The sequence below is a fragment of the Triturus cristatus genome, chromosome 1_2 (assembly GCF_964204655.1).
Source record: "Triturus cristatus chromosome 1_2, aTriCri1.1, whole genome shotgun sequence".
Classification (NCBI taxonomy): Eukaryota; Metazoa; Chordata; class Amphibia; order Caudata; family Salamandridae; genus Triturus; species Triturus cristatus.
In genome coordinates, this window is record NC_140580.1 from 888217044 (window position 1) to 888231868 (window position 14825).

Here is a 14825-nt window from a genome sequence, read left to right on the forward strand (position 1 = left end):
AAATTTATTTTTTTTTCGAAAAATCGCCGAATGCGCGTAGCGTACGCGCACGGTGTAAACTGCGAAATTCCGCGAAATTCGCGGAATTACGCGTACCGTGCGCGCACGGCAAAAAAAAATTTGCAAAAAGGAAAGCTTAAAAAAAAAAAAAAAAAAAAAAAATTGTGAGGTAAGGTTGGCTCTTATAAGAGCCGTTGGGTTAATACAGGGATAGAAATATTATAAGCGTCTACAAACATGCTGGTCTATCTTATTGGTCTATCTTATTGTTAATAAGGGGAAGACTGATCTCCCCATAAACAATAAGACCACCACATCTTCTACACCTCATTTCAACCCTCCCAAATCGAGGGTTAATGTCCACAGGAAAAGAAGAAGGTGATGCTCCCACCTCAGAGGAAGGGCTCAGCTGAGCTGCCGATGATGTACTCGGCTGAGCATCTGAGGTTGGGCTCTGGTGACTTACTGAAGAGTTTTCTCCAGTATGTCGAGCAAAGGTCCTGGGATGTCTATCCTGCAGGTGTCTTTTCATAGAGTGATTTCCAAAGGAATATTTCTTCCTTGGATTTCCTCTAGATAAAACACGGCCACAAAGTGTGCAAGTGACCAATTGAGCATTCACCTTTTTCTCCCCCTCTGGAAAAGTAAAATACTCCCATACAAAAGAAGTCTTTTGTTTCCTCCTTCTCTGGATCATGGTGGTGCTGCTGGCCTCACTCTCAGAAGAGCTCTGCTGTTCTGCCATTGTATCCCAATGTCAATCCAGCTCCTTCTCCTAAGGGATCTCAAGCAGTAATGAGGGGAATGGGTGTGGTGTTTGAAGTTTCTGGAACTGAAAGTAGTTTAAACCAATGAAAAGTGTTCCTTATGGGTCACATGACCTACCGTGCGCGCTCCGTAAGCTTACGGTACGCGCTCGTAAAAAAGTGCGCATGCGCAAACGTAACGCTTACGGAGCGCTTACGGGGCGCGTACGTATGACGGCACTCGCGCATGCGCATTACACGCACCCGCGTAAGCGTGACGTTGGTTCCGCGCAACGCGCATGCGTGTACGCGTACGTCGCGTACATATTACGAAAACGCACCGTACGTCATAAGGACGGTGCGCTTACGTGATACGTACGTAACGTACGCGTAACGTCAGCTTACCGTACGCGCACGGAAAAAAATGCAAAAAAAATAAGCAAAACCGTGCAAAATTAAATAAAAAATCCATAGGTTTAACACACATTATAGTTAGGAATTAGCATTTAAAAAACCTTGCAAATTCACTGAAAAAACCATAGGTTTCACACACGTTATAGTTAGGAATTAGCATTTAAAAAACCTTGCAAATTCACTGAAAAAACCATAGGTTTCACACAAGTTATAGTTAGCTGTACATTTCACTCGTAAAAAACCTATGAAATTCCCCCGTTATAGTTACTGTAGGCAACTATAACTCACGCGACCGTAATCCTGTGCTGATGACATATGTGTCTTTATGAAAAAAAAATATTTGTAATATATGTATAGCTAAAATTTAATGGAAGAAGACATGGGCAAATAAGTGTCTAAATACAGTATTAGCATCAGCAGAGGATTGCGGTCGCGTGAGTTATAGTTGCCTACAGTAACTATAACGGGGGAATTTCATAGGTTTTTTACGAGTGAAATGTACAGCTAACTATAACTTGTGTGAAACCTATGGTTTTTTCAGTGAATATATATATATATATATATATATATATATATATATATATATATATATATTTAAAAAAAATCAGGAAACGGGATTGGTGTTGTTTGTGAGGCAGAGGTCGGCTCGGCATACTGACACGCCTCTCGATCAGGAGCACCGCGTTTAAGTCGACAGGACATATATATATATATAGATATATATATTCTTTTTTTTCAGGAAGCGGGATTGGTGTTGTATGTGAGGCAGAGGTCGGCTCGGCATACTGACACGCCTCTCGATCAGGACATGGTGGCAGTGCAAGAGGTTGCACAACGTGGAGCCCCCCCCCGACCGTGACTTGGTATGGCAACGGGGAGAGAGAAGCAGATTGACTGCGTGAAGAGCTGGCACTCTAGGAGGCAAAAACGCCACTGATCCTGCCAGCACAAGTAGAGAGCAGCACGATGGCTGGCGGTTGTCAGGGCATCATCGTGTGCATGGGCCGGTCACTGAACCACGCTGTCCCAGTACCGACGGCAGAAAGATTGGCGCATTGGGTTGTATACTCGGGGACCCTAGGAAACAGAAAGAGGGGAGTACTCACTTTGTGGAACTATGCCTGTCCTCTTTCTACTTCGACATCAACGAGCCAATGAAGTTCCTCTGGCGAGCACTTAACAAACCCCGCGAAAGTCCAAATTCGAGCTGTCACGCACAGATCTGGCATTGAGAAAGGCATCCGCCGAAACACGTCTGCCAGGTGCTGTGACCAGGGAACTTGTTTTTAATGTGCCCAGTGGCGTAAATAAAGACCTTGGCGTGAGCTAACTCGAGCTGTGTCAGACCCGTTTGCGGGATTATATATATAGTCACAGAAAAAAACATAGGTTTCAGGGGTGTTATAGTTAGATGGACATTTCACTCGTACAAAACCATAGAAATTCCTCCGTTATAGTTAGTGCTGCTAACTATAACTTGCGCACCCGCAATGCACTGCTGATGATGTCACATATTACATCATTCATGACATGGTCAGTGACATCACTGATTCCGCCAGTAGGTAATATATATATATGGGTCTGGTGGCTCAGTGGACAAATGTGTCCACTGCAGGGGCCTGTGTTCGACCTCTTGGTCACAGTTTTTTTTGTTACTCCAGCTCCTCCCCTACTGACCCCGCCTCCACCGGTGCGGACCTCGGCCACAAACCCCACTGTAAATTTAGGCCCCAAGAGAAAGTTTGTGATTACCCATGCCTTAAGGGAAGAAGGGCATTGGGAACCCTCATCATGAGATCACTAGAAGGCGGTTTATGCTGATTGTTTTGATTTCTCTCTTGTCCAATGAATTGCAGTGCATCCTCTTGGACTCTCCAAGGGATAGCAGGACAACTGTCCCAGTCTATCTGGTGTTTCTTAGGGGCCAAATTGAAACACAGCCAGCAGTGGGAAGACTGAGTTGTAGAATTAGCCTCTTGTTGAGTGGGCTGTGTGCCGGCCTTTGGTGCCTAATTGTAGAGTGATGTATCGCTGTGCTCTCTATGCCTGCCTGTGCATTGTTTCCTTGTGATCCGGCCACCTGCACTATGGCCAGTACTGCCCTGCTTGCACGCAAGGATGGAAGTGCCCACACATGCCTCACCGGCAAAGGGAGGTCCTAAAACACCTAAAATGACAGGGTACTGAGGGAGCCCTTGGTTATTTCATCTAACTGATCTGTGGCTGGAGTAAGCAACATATGTGTTGCTCGGCACACTCTCCCCCTTGCTTTTTGATGATATATGGTTAATGCTGTGATACTAGAGAAGGAGCCTGGGCAGCTGGATCAGTGGGCTATTTCAGGCACAGATTCATCCTTATAGGGTTTGTGTTCGAGCCCTGATGCTCCATCAAAACTTCCCTTTCTGTACACTATTCTAAAGTTCAGCCACTCTAATCATGGAGTACACGCCTATAAAGATTCTACTGGGGAATCCTCCCTTCCATCTGCCCAACCAGTCCAACCCGTCCCTTGTACCTGGACAACGTATTGTTAAAGTACACAAATAAACAAGAATAGCAGGAGAAAAATATGCCTGCTTCGACCACTTTTTGAGTGAGGCTTTGCTAACGCTGTCCCACCTTAATCAATCAGTCAATTAGCATTTGTAAAGCGCAACATTGTCACACTTAGGGGTATCTGGGACCTGTGTCTCTGTCGAAGAGTCAGGTCTTGAATTTCTTTCTCAAGTCTGCAGTGTGGGGGGCTGTACGAAGCTACAGGGGACGGTCTTTCCAGGTCTTGGCAGCGATGTAGCAGAAGGAGCAGCCACCACTGCGATGGATGTGGGCGGTGTGTGTGTGTGAGGGTGAGTGAAGATGAGTGCAGGTGCCTAGAGGAATAGTGGAAGTTCAGTCGGTGATTGATTAAGGCAGGTCCAAGGTTCTGGAGGGCTTTGTAGGTGTGCATGAGGATCTTGAACTGGCATCTCTTCTGGATAGGGAGGCAGTGGAGGTCTCTCAGGTGGGGGCAATGTGGGTACATTTGGGGATGTGCAGGATGAGTCTGGCTGCAGTGTTCTGTATCGACTGGAGTCTTCTGAGGTGCTGGGTGAAGATGCTGGCGTAGAGGGTGTTGCCGTAGTCCAGGCCACGATGATGAGGGCCTGCGTGACGGTCTTTGTTGTGTTGGTTGGGATACATCTGAAGATTCTGCTGAGCATGCAGAGTGTGTGGAATCAGGAGGAGGTGACTGTGTTGACTTGTCGTTTCATTGTCAGTTTGCTGTCAAGGATGATGCGGAGGTTGCGTGCATGGTCGGTCGGTGTGGGTGTAGGATCGAGTTCTCCAGGCCACCATCTGTGGTCCCAAGCGGAGGTGTTTTTCCCAAAGATCAGAACTGCAGTTATTTTGGAGTTGAATTGGAGGCAGTTGTCTCTCATCCATTTGGCTACATTGATCATGGCATTGCAGAAGTTCGTTTTGCCATTGGTGAGGTCCTCGGTGAGAGAGAGGATCAGTTGAGTGTCGTCTGCGTAGGAGATTATGTTGAGTCCGTGGGATCTGGCTACGTCTGCAAGGGTGGTCATGTAGATTTTGAACAGGGTGGGGCTGAGGGATGATCCTTGTGGTATGATGCATATGATGTCTTTGGATGTGGAGGTGAAAGGAGGCATTCGGATGCTCTGTGAGACAATCCACTTGAGGGTGTCTTGCTATATGCCTATGTTGTAGAGTCTGTTGATGAGGGTGTTGCTGGTGATGATTTCGAATGCCGCAGAGAGGTTGAGAAGGATCAGTGGCAAAGTTTCTTCATGGTTTAGGAGTGTTCTGATATCATCTGTGGTGGCAATCAGTACTGTCTTAGTGCTGTGTTTGGCACAGAATCCTGATTGTGACTCATCCAGTAGGTGGTTTTGTTCCAGGAATTAGGTGAACTGCTAGTTGATGACTTTCTCAAGTACTTTGGCTGGGTAGGGGAGCAGGGAGATCAGACGGTAAATTTTTAGTTAGCTGGGATCGGTGGGAGCTTTCTTTAGGAGCGGTATAACATCTGTGTGTTTCCATATGGGAAGGTTGATGTAGAGATGGAGGTGTTGAGGATGCTGGTGAGTTGTGTGCTGATTGAGTTCATTATGAGGTCATAGAGGTTGTGGGGGCAGGGGTCGGAGGGTGCCCCAGAGTGGATACAAGATATGATGGCTGAGGTGGTCAGGGAGGTGAGCGGAAACCAGTAGGTAATGACTTGGCTGATGGTCACTGGTTGGTAGAGGGGTTGAGGGAGGCGGGTTGGAAGTTAAAATTATTGTAGATGTCGGTAATCTTGCTGTGGAAGTAGACGGAGAGGGTTTCACAGAGTTTTAGGGAGGAGTGGATGGTGTTCCCTGTGGCTGTTCGGTTGGCAAATTCTTTGACTATTTTAAAGAGTTCCTTTCTGTGGCTGGCTGTGGAGACGATGCAGATGGTGATGGCTGGTTTCTTGGCTTGTTTGATGTGCCTGTGACAGTTGGGGAGGGCTGTTTTGTAAACTGCTCTGTCTGCAGGGTTCTTGGTGGCGTGCCATTGTTTTTCAAGTTGGTGGCAATTTCTCTTGGTGGTCCTGAGCTCTGGGGTATACCAGCTGGTTTCTTTGGAGGACTTTGTTGGATTTAGTTGTTTTCAGAAGGGCAATTTTGTCGGCGCTGTCAGTGATCCAGGCGGTGAAGTTCTGGACGGCCTAGTCAAGGTCTGTTGAGGACTCGGTTTGGGGGTGGTGAGGGCCCATGCCCACTGACTTTCAGTGACCTTGCTCCAGCTGCAGTGGGGGGGAATCTCATGCCTGGTGATTGTGTGCTGGGTCTCGGTGATAATGTAGTGTATGATGGTGTGGTCAGGCCAGGTGAGTTCTGTGGTGTGGCAGAATTTGATTCTGCCGCTGGAGGTGAAATGGGGTCAAGTGTGTGCCCGGCTTTGTTAGTGGGTTCGTTGACCAGTTGGGTGAGGCCGATGTTGTTCAGGTTCTCCAGGAGGGCAATGGAGTTAGCGTCGTTGGGGTCGTCGCTGTGGAAGTTGAGGTAGGATGTAGTGGGGAAAGTCGATTGCCAGGGGGGCGATGAGGTTGGGGATGGTGTCACAGAATGTTGCTCGAGGTCCCAGGGGTCTGTAGGCAAGGTTTCCCCTTATCCTGGCTTTTGTGTTGGTTTGTAGTAGGAAGTTAAGGTGTTCCATGAGAGGTGTGGGGTTGTCGTTGGTGATCCATGAGAGGTGTGGGGTTGTCGTTGGTGATTGTGCAGCTGATGGTTTCCTTGAAGTTGATGGCAATGACTCCATCTTTTTTGTTGGCGCAGTCTCGGTGTATCATCTTGTAGCCTTCAGGAGTGGCGGTGGTGATGTCGGGGTTTGAGGAGGGGTTGAGCCACGTTTCAGTGTTGAAGGCAACATCCGTGGAAAAGGTGGTGATGGTGTCCCAGATTTCTGTGGTGTGTTTGCAGAGTGAGCAGGCGTTGAGCAGGATGCAATGGATCAGTTGTGGGGTGTCCTTGCTCTTGTGTGCAGGAGTGGTGCGGGATCTTTCATATGTTATGGCACAGTAGAAGTGACAGTGTCGGCAGGTGAAAGGTCCTTTGGTGAATGTGTAGCGGAGGAGAGGAAGTTGTTGTTGTGGCGTCTGGGGTCCAGGTCCAGGAGTTCCTTGGCGGTGTAATGTCGGGTGGTGGTGGGGCCCAGGGTCTTGGCAATGGACGTTGTCCAACTGGTGGTGCGTTGGTGGTGTGCCCACTGCGTGCGGTGGCTGTGTGGCTCCCTCCATTAGTGGTCCAGGTAGTTGGTCCTAGGTGCCGGGCAGGGACCTGGAACGTGCAGCGCAGGGGCAGGGACAGCAGGCAGTGCAGAAGCAGGGACACCAGGCAGCACAGAAACAGGGACAGCAGGCAGCGCAGGAACAGCAGGCAATGCTGGGGCAGAGACAGCAGGCAGCGCAGAGGCAGGGACAGCAGGCAGCGCAGGGACAGCAAGCAATGCAGGGACAGCAGGCAGTGCAGGGGCAGGGATAGCAGCTAGCACAGGAGCAGGGACAGCAGGGAGCGCAGGGACAGCAGGCAGTACAGGGATAGGGGTGGCAGGTAGCGCAGGGATGGCAGGTAGTGCAGGGACAGCACGCAGTGCAGGAACAGCAGGCAGCGCAGGTACAGGGACAGCAGGCAGCACAGGGACACAGTACCTTAAGCTGGGGGTCAGGCAAAAGAGATGTGGCCCAGCCCAGCCTCCTCCAGTCTCTAAGGGGCTCAGATGGGCCCGCCATTGGCACGGGCATTGCCTGGGCGCATCCTGCAAAGCAGGAGCCGTGGGGATGTTTATTGGCGGCTGGAACCATGAAAATCTGTTCAATCAGCTGGCTCTGCCTCCGGGGCTGCTGGGAAATCAATCAATCAATCATGGGTTGGTTAAGCGCAGCTACTCACCCTATAGGGTCTCAAGGCGCTGGGAGGTGGGGGAGGGCAGGTACCGGATGTTCATTGCGATCAATCGAAGAGCCAGGTCTTGAGGTCCCTCGTGAACTTGGAGAGTGTCGGCGTCTGTCTGAGTTGGAGTGGGAGGGTGTTCTATGCCTTGGCCGCTAGGTAGGAGAAGGAGCGACCTCCTTTTCTGGTCTTCTTAATGCGAGGCACCATTGCCAGGGGGAGCTGGGCTGAGCATAGGGGTCTTTGGGGTGCGTGGAAAGAGAGAGACTGTAGTTCAATTATGCAGGTCCGGTGTTGTGGAGGGCTTTATGGGCATGATTGAGAAGCTTGAAGGTGATTCTCTTCTCAAAGGGGAGCCAGTGTAGTGTCCACAGGTGTTGGGTGAAGTGGCAGCAGTGGTGCGGTAGGTTGAGGACTAGTCTGGCGGAGGCGTTCTGGACGTTCTGGTGTCTGCGGGTGAGGTTCCTGCTGATTCCGGCATAGAGAGTGTTGCCGTAGTCCAGTTTGCTGCTGATGAGGGAGTGGGTGACGGTTTTTCTGTGTTCGAGGGGGGTCCATCTGAAGGCCTTTCGTAGGAGTCGGAGGGCGTGGAAGCAGGAGGATGAGACAACTTTAATTTGGCGGTTCATTCTGAGTTCGGAGTCCAGGACGATTCTGAGGTTGCATGCATGTTCCGTGGAGGTGGGCGGGGTTCCGAGGGCGGGGGGCCATCAGGTGTTGTTCCAGCCGTCGGAGTGTGTGCCCATGATGAGTACTTCGGTTTCATCTGTGTTGAGTTGTAGGCAGCTGTTCTTCATCCACTTGGCGACTGCTTCCATTCCCTCTTGAAAGGTGTGTTTGGACACATTGGGTTTGTTGGATAGGGAGAGGATGAGTTGGGTGTCGTCTGCAGAGGATACAATGTTGAGTCCATAGAATCTGGCAATGGGGCTAGTGGGACCATGTAGACGTTGAACAGGGTGGGGCTAATGGAGGAACCTTGAGGTACTCCGCAGGTGGTCGGTGTGCGATCCGAGAGGAAGGGTGGGAGTCTGACTCGCTGCGTTCTGCCAGAGAGGAATGAGCGGATCCAGTTGAGGGCCTTTTTTCAAATCTCTGCATCGTGGAGTGTGCAGGTGAGGGTGTAGTGAGAGACTGTGTCAAAGGCTGCGGAGAGGTCTAGAAGAATGAGGGTCACAGTCTCCCCTCTGTTGAAGAGGATGCAGATGTCATATGTTGCGGCGAGGAGGGCGGTTTCGGTGCTGTGGTTTTTTCTAAAGCTGGATTGGGAAGTTGGTGAGGTCCACCAAGGGATTCTTCAGGAGAGGGTTGATCTTGGCATGTTTCCAGTTGTCGGGGAAGGAGATGGTATTGAAGGAGTGGCTGATAATTCGGTGAAGCTCAGGGCGATGATGTTGGCGGCTCTTTGGTAGATGTGATGGGGGCAGGGGTCCATGGGGGCCCCGGAGTGGATTGACTTTATGGTCGTCAGGGTGTCCTCAGTGGTGAGAGCGGCCCAGCTTTCAAGTGTAGGCTGCGTAGTGACGAGGGTGGGAGGTGTAGGCTACGCGTGTAGGTTGTCATCGTCAAAGTTGTCATAGATGGTCTTGATTTTGTGGTGGAAGAAGGAGTTGAGTTTGATGTAGAGGTCCTGGGATGGGGGATGTCTGTAGCCTCACTGTTGGGTCGGGCGGATTTTTTGATAATGCAGATTGTTTCCTTACTGTGTGTGCGTGGGTGCAGATTCTGTGCAGGAAATGGAGTCCTGGTCTCGTCCGGTGGTGGGAGGGGGATCGAGGCAGTCTGTGCTCTCAGCGTGGTGATGCAGGCGGCAGGAACAGGAGGGGAGACCACTCCTGGAGGGAAGGGCGTAGAGAGGCTTTTTGATGAATAAGCCACACTCCCCCATTTTCCTTAAGGAAATTTCTCTCAATGTATACATATTCATATCCTTAGAGAACAGCATATTTGAACTTAACATTAACTCTAATTTCTTCAACCATCAAATATACCGTATAGATAAGACATTGTGCAAAGCTATCAATTTTCTCAGCATAACGTAATATTGCCTATTCAAGAAGCTTATCCTTCTTGTTCCGGAAACTGGTACATAAGGAAAAGAGAGTAGTAAGAATGAGGGGGATGTTCGAGGATGTGTCCTATCCTGTCTGATCTAAACGCCTCATACTATCCTCACTTGTATCTAAACTTAACAGTACATGTTTATGCAAGGAGTAGAGAAAGTGGAGAGGAATAAGGGCTGGACCAATGGCAAGCACCTACCTTATTTATTGAAGTTTTTTGTACAGTGCTGTATGTGGTTCTTGAGCAGAGGTGGGCGAGCGGCCTAAAGCTTGAGCCAGGCTCGAGCCAAGGAGAGGAAGTGGCCTAAAGGGCTAAGGCGGTCGATCTCAAATCTGGGTAACCGGGTTCGAGTCTCTGCAATGACGCTCAATATCCTGTGGTTCTGGACAAATCACTTGATTTCCCCCTGAGTAACAAAAATGAATGTGTCCTTGTGTTATGTAACTGGTCTTCATGTAAAGCGCCTCTGATACCTTCGGGTCAAGTTTGCGCTAGATAAAAAAGATGCTTGGCTGTGGCTCAGCTCGAGGTCATCTTAGGCCATCGAGCCCAAAAAGAGCTGAGCTGTAAAGTGGCTTCTGCCTGCCACCCGTGCTCAAACCTAACATGCTAAGAATTAAAGAAGAAAATCATTATCCTTTGATGTGAATCAGGAGAGAGGTAGAGATATCCACCCAGTGGCTGAGTGGCACAATGTAAAACCAGAAAACTTGGGATTCATCCTGGCTTCCCCACTTGATAAAACTGTGTGATCCTAACCAGATATGTTATTTCAGCATGCATCTTTAGTTGTCCTTATTGGATTTGAGGACACTTTGACATACATGTGCTCAGGGTGTGCTACAACACCTCTCGCCATGGATCTGATTTAAATAGACTATAATGATGCTCCATGAAGAGTCTAGGCCGCGTAGAGGGTGGACTTAACAGCTAACTTGCCTCTTATTTAACTCATGACATTGCCGCCATGTCTGGGGCATGAATATTTTTAAGTTATGTTTTAAAAACTGTCACTTTTAATAAATTCCTTTCAATGCAGTGAGATAATCTAAAGTACTAAGTTGAAACACTCACACACATTAAAGGAATTCGCTTTTTCGAATTGTCAAGTGTCTTCACATGATTTACTTGTCAAATATGTACGGGTTAGCCCGGCTCTGGTTCGGCTCCCTCTTAATGTGTTGGCTAGCCCGTCTCTCTTCTTGAGTTACTTCAAAGCGCTTCTAACAATAACAAAGTCTGAACGTGAAGAATGTGGGGTCCAGTCGGTAACTCCTGGTCGAGCTCTACGATATGAGGATGGCTAGCAGTCACATAATACGATTTTTGTGACCAGGAGGCGGTAGGAGGGGCAACACTGTGGAATAAGGCGCCCCCTTTCTCCGGTCGATAGTTCCATCCGCAAGAAATCTTTCTGCGCCTGTTTACAGCACACATCCCCTCGTTAGAATCAATCGTAAAGCCGGTACAGAGATGCCACGTACGGGGGCAGGGGGAGAGGGGGTAGGAGGTGGGGGTTTGATAAGCGTGAACGCTTACTGACAGAACCACACATGTACACACATAGACAAACATACCTATACACAGAACACGCAACTGCTCACCCATTACCGTTCATGCATGGAAATATATACAACATAGAACCAATAACATACATGTTGTAATGATTGCAAACACATTCACAAAGACATAAAGACAGGTTCCGGATATGCACATACTTGTACACATAAATGCACGCACACTGACGAGCACATGCACCACGCACTTATTCGCTCCCACGCATGCTCGTCATACAAGTTCCCGAGCGCACTGAGTGACAAACCCAAACACACCTAGACATGCTGGGCTGGATGATCACCAGTCTCGGGTCACGAGCCCCGCTCAGCTGTGTCTGTGAAGAGCCCGTCCGCCGGCTAGGACTGGGTTAACCCGTGTGCTTCCTCGCCATTGGCGGGCAGAAGGAGACGAGCGCTGAATGCGTTGGAGAGCCGCGCGGGGCTGATGCAGACACCGCCTGCTCCAGGTGGGCACCTCGGGAGATGCGCCTGCTGTGGGGATACGGCTGGAGAGGCGGGCTGCTCTCTGATGCCATCTGGCATGGATGACCAGCCTCCAGGCGGTGCCAGCCAAGGTGCGCGAGCACACGGAGGAGAAGCCGGTCTGTGAGGGATGCATTGCTTAAGACGGACCGACGATGACCTTGGAGAGCAGATGTACCGAAGTCGGGAGAGGACCCGCTGACCCTCAGCTCAGAGCCCCGGCTGGGCACCCTAGAGCTGCACTGCAGTCTGCTGCCCGCTGAACTGTATGCCAGGCATACCTGACTCTACCCCAGCTCAAGCATGCTCGCCTTCTTCCTGGGGACGCTGCAGTCCCTGGTCTGGATCTGTCACTGTGATTGGAGACCTCTGCCTGTGCTGGGGAGGCGGAAGGGCATTGGAGACCTGCAGGGGGGTATGCCCAAGAGCACTGGTCCCGGGACCTGGGAGCTGTCCACCTGGGGGTTTGGAGAGCCCAGGAAGACCGAGTATCTGAAGGCGCCTCAACTACCCCAGAGGAACCCCAGAGGTATCATCGCCAGGAACCTGTCCCGACATGCCTTCAAGGAGTCCCTCATGCCTAAAGACCCTCTTTGCCCATACAAGGTCCTGGGTGAGGACCACTCAAGCCCTCGCATCTGCTTCCGCACTCTGGACCGTAGCTTCCATTGCAACCAAAGAACCTGCAAACTCCATAGCTCTGGAGGGTCCTTGTTGGCCAACGTCTTGAGGAACAGCAGCGTGCTTCTGCAGTGGGACGCCCGGGAACCCCAGGACCTCAGGGGCTTTGCCCTCAACTGCTCATGGAACGGCACCTACACGCGCTTCCAGTGTGACTCCGTCCAGTTGGGAGCTAGCTGCCGTGACTACCTCCTTTCTGATGTCCACGACAACGTGAAGTACCGAGTCTGCCTACATGCCCTCTACAGGAACCAGAGCACTCCGGGCGAATGTGTGGACTTCACGGTTGAGCCGGCGGGCATGCAGGACATTGTGGTGGCTATGACGGCCGTGGGGGGGTCGATCTGTGTCATGCTGGTCATCATCTGTTTGTTGGTTGCTTACATCACTGAAAACCTCATGCATCCCGCCTTCACTAGGGCATCATCCAGAAGGGGGACATGAGGTAGGCCGGTGTGGGTCTCCCTCCGCCTTGTTGAACCTGGTGGTGCAGGTGGTGTTGATGGCTGTGACACAGGTGATGTAGGTTGCTCCACTGGTAGTGTTGGTAAGGGCTGCTGCACTGGTAGTGAGGGGTGGTTTGTTGTCTCTAGCACTGTGTAGGAGGTCGCAGGTGGTAGGAGCCAGCGTTTTAAACATTGTGTGGGCTGTGACTAATAAATGTAAATCAGGTTATTCCGGGATATTTATATCACAGTCTGTTACTATCTTCCAACCCTCCTTCCCCCAACCCACTGCCTTGAAAGACAGAAGGGACCTCCCCGCAGTTTGTCTGGTGGAGGTATGGATGCTCGTTTCTCTAGCTCTGAGCCACTAATTGTCCATGAACTTGAGGTTTGGAGTCAGACACTCTCCAGTGTACGTTCAATCAGATTTGACTCAGTATCTGGGAAAAGTCAGATAGGACTAGACCCAAAACATGGCCGATCCTGGACATACACGTTGTTAGCAACAGCATCACTACCTTAAAATATCAGAGCACAAACTTTTTAGGGTACTTCATGTGCCATGTTCACACCATTCCTGCCTCAGACACCGTTTCAAGCCAGGATGACTAAGCAAGCATTCTGCTAACAAAATTAAAAAATCCTATTTTAGCTTGAAACCCACTGTGTTACCATGCGTGCAACACCAATGATTCAGAAAAGCCTTAGAATTGTATTGTTTCTTCTTTGTGTGTCTAGAAGACGTCCTTAGAGCTATTTAAGTGTTGATATCTCATCATGCCTTATATATATAAATATATAGTTTTATGCTCGTGTCACTTTTATTCCTCGTCAATAAAACAGGACAGGGGACAGAAATAAAACCAGCTGCTGAGTGCAAGGGGCTGCTTAGAGACATGCTTGTCAGTCGTACCCTCCACGGCAATCTCTTTTGCATAATTACGGATACTGAGCCACATTCATTTATTAGGCACGAGGGTGGATCCCTCGTGGACACCCATAACTGTTCGGCAACAGTAACCTTTTAGTATTCATACTCGCTGCAGTATGGTGGTATCACAACCAACCAATAACATGCCTATGGGGGAAGTGGGGAATTTTGGAAAGACTGGTACGGTCGATGAGATAGTAGGGTGGGCCGGGAAGGAGTCAGTCACATTTCCAGACTTCTTAACGACGTTGACTCTTCCCACATCCCCACCGGAGCTTTGAACATTAATATGAATTCTGGAGGTTTTATTTTAGAATATGGAGGTACAAAGATTCAGCTGGCAACGATGTCGACTCCAAGATGTCGATTTCCCGTACCCCATCAAGGTCGGTATAAATAGGTAATTAATTTAGATTTACTGTTCTTAACACCACTTCTTCTTATCTTGAATCAATCTATCTATCTATCTATCTATCTATCTATCTATCTATCTATCTATCTATCTATCTATCTATCTATCTATCTATCTATCTATCTATCTATCTATCTATCTATCTATCTATCTATCTATCTATCCATCCATCCATCCATCCATCCATCCATCCATCCATCCATCCATCCATCCATCCATCCATCCATCCATCTCTCTCTCTCTCTCTCTCTCTCTCTCTCTCTCTCTCTCTCTCTCTCTCTCTCTCTCTCTCTCTCTCTCTCTCTCTCTCTCTCTCTCTATATATATATATATATATATATATATATATATATATATATCTACATGCTTACGTTGAAGATACAGTGATACTATGATAGGTTATATTGCTCGGGGTCGATATTCAAACCTCGACATTGTGTGAAAGCTCCATTATGGATGTCAAATGTGATGTCCAGGAGTAGGAGCTGTTACCCCCTGGCTACCTGTTTGCCCCCCATGGCACTGCACTTCCTCCCCCTGGTCTCATGATCCAGGGAGGAAATGGCTGGAACTAAAAGTAAGCTGGGGTCTGAGCGCCCTGCCTCCTCCTGCTTGTCCAGCCCCCCTGCTGGGCTTTAGCAAATATTAGGATATTTATGGAAGCAGGGTGGAA

The 14825-nt window shown here is 49.4% G+C and overlaps 1 protein-coding gene across 1 annotated transcript; it reads left to right on the forward strand.

Annotated features, from left to right (window-relative positions):
- Nucleotides 1-11618: 11618 nt before the first annotated feature.
- On the forward strand, nucleotides 11619-14391 carry FNDC10 (fibronectin type III domain containing 10). The gene has a single exon (XM_085615259.1). The coding sequence runs from the start codon at nucleotides 11986-11988 to the stop codon at nucleotides 12805-12807; it is 822 nt and encodes a 273-aa protein (XP_085471385.1). The 5' UTR covers nucleotides 11619-11985; the 3' UTR covers nucleotides 12808-14391.
- Nucleotides 14392-14825: the final 434 nt, after the last annotated feature.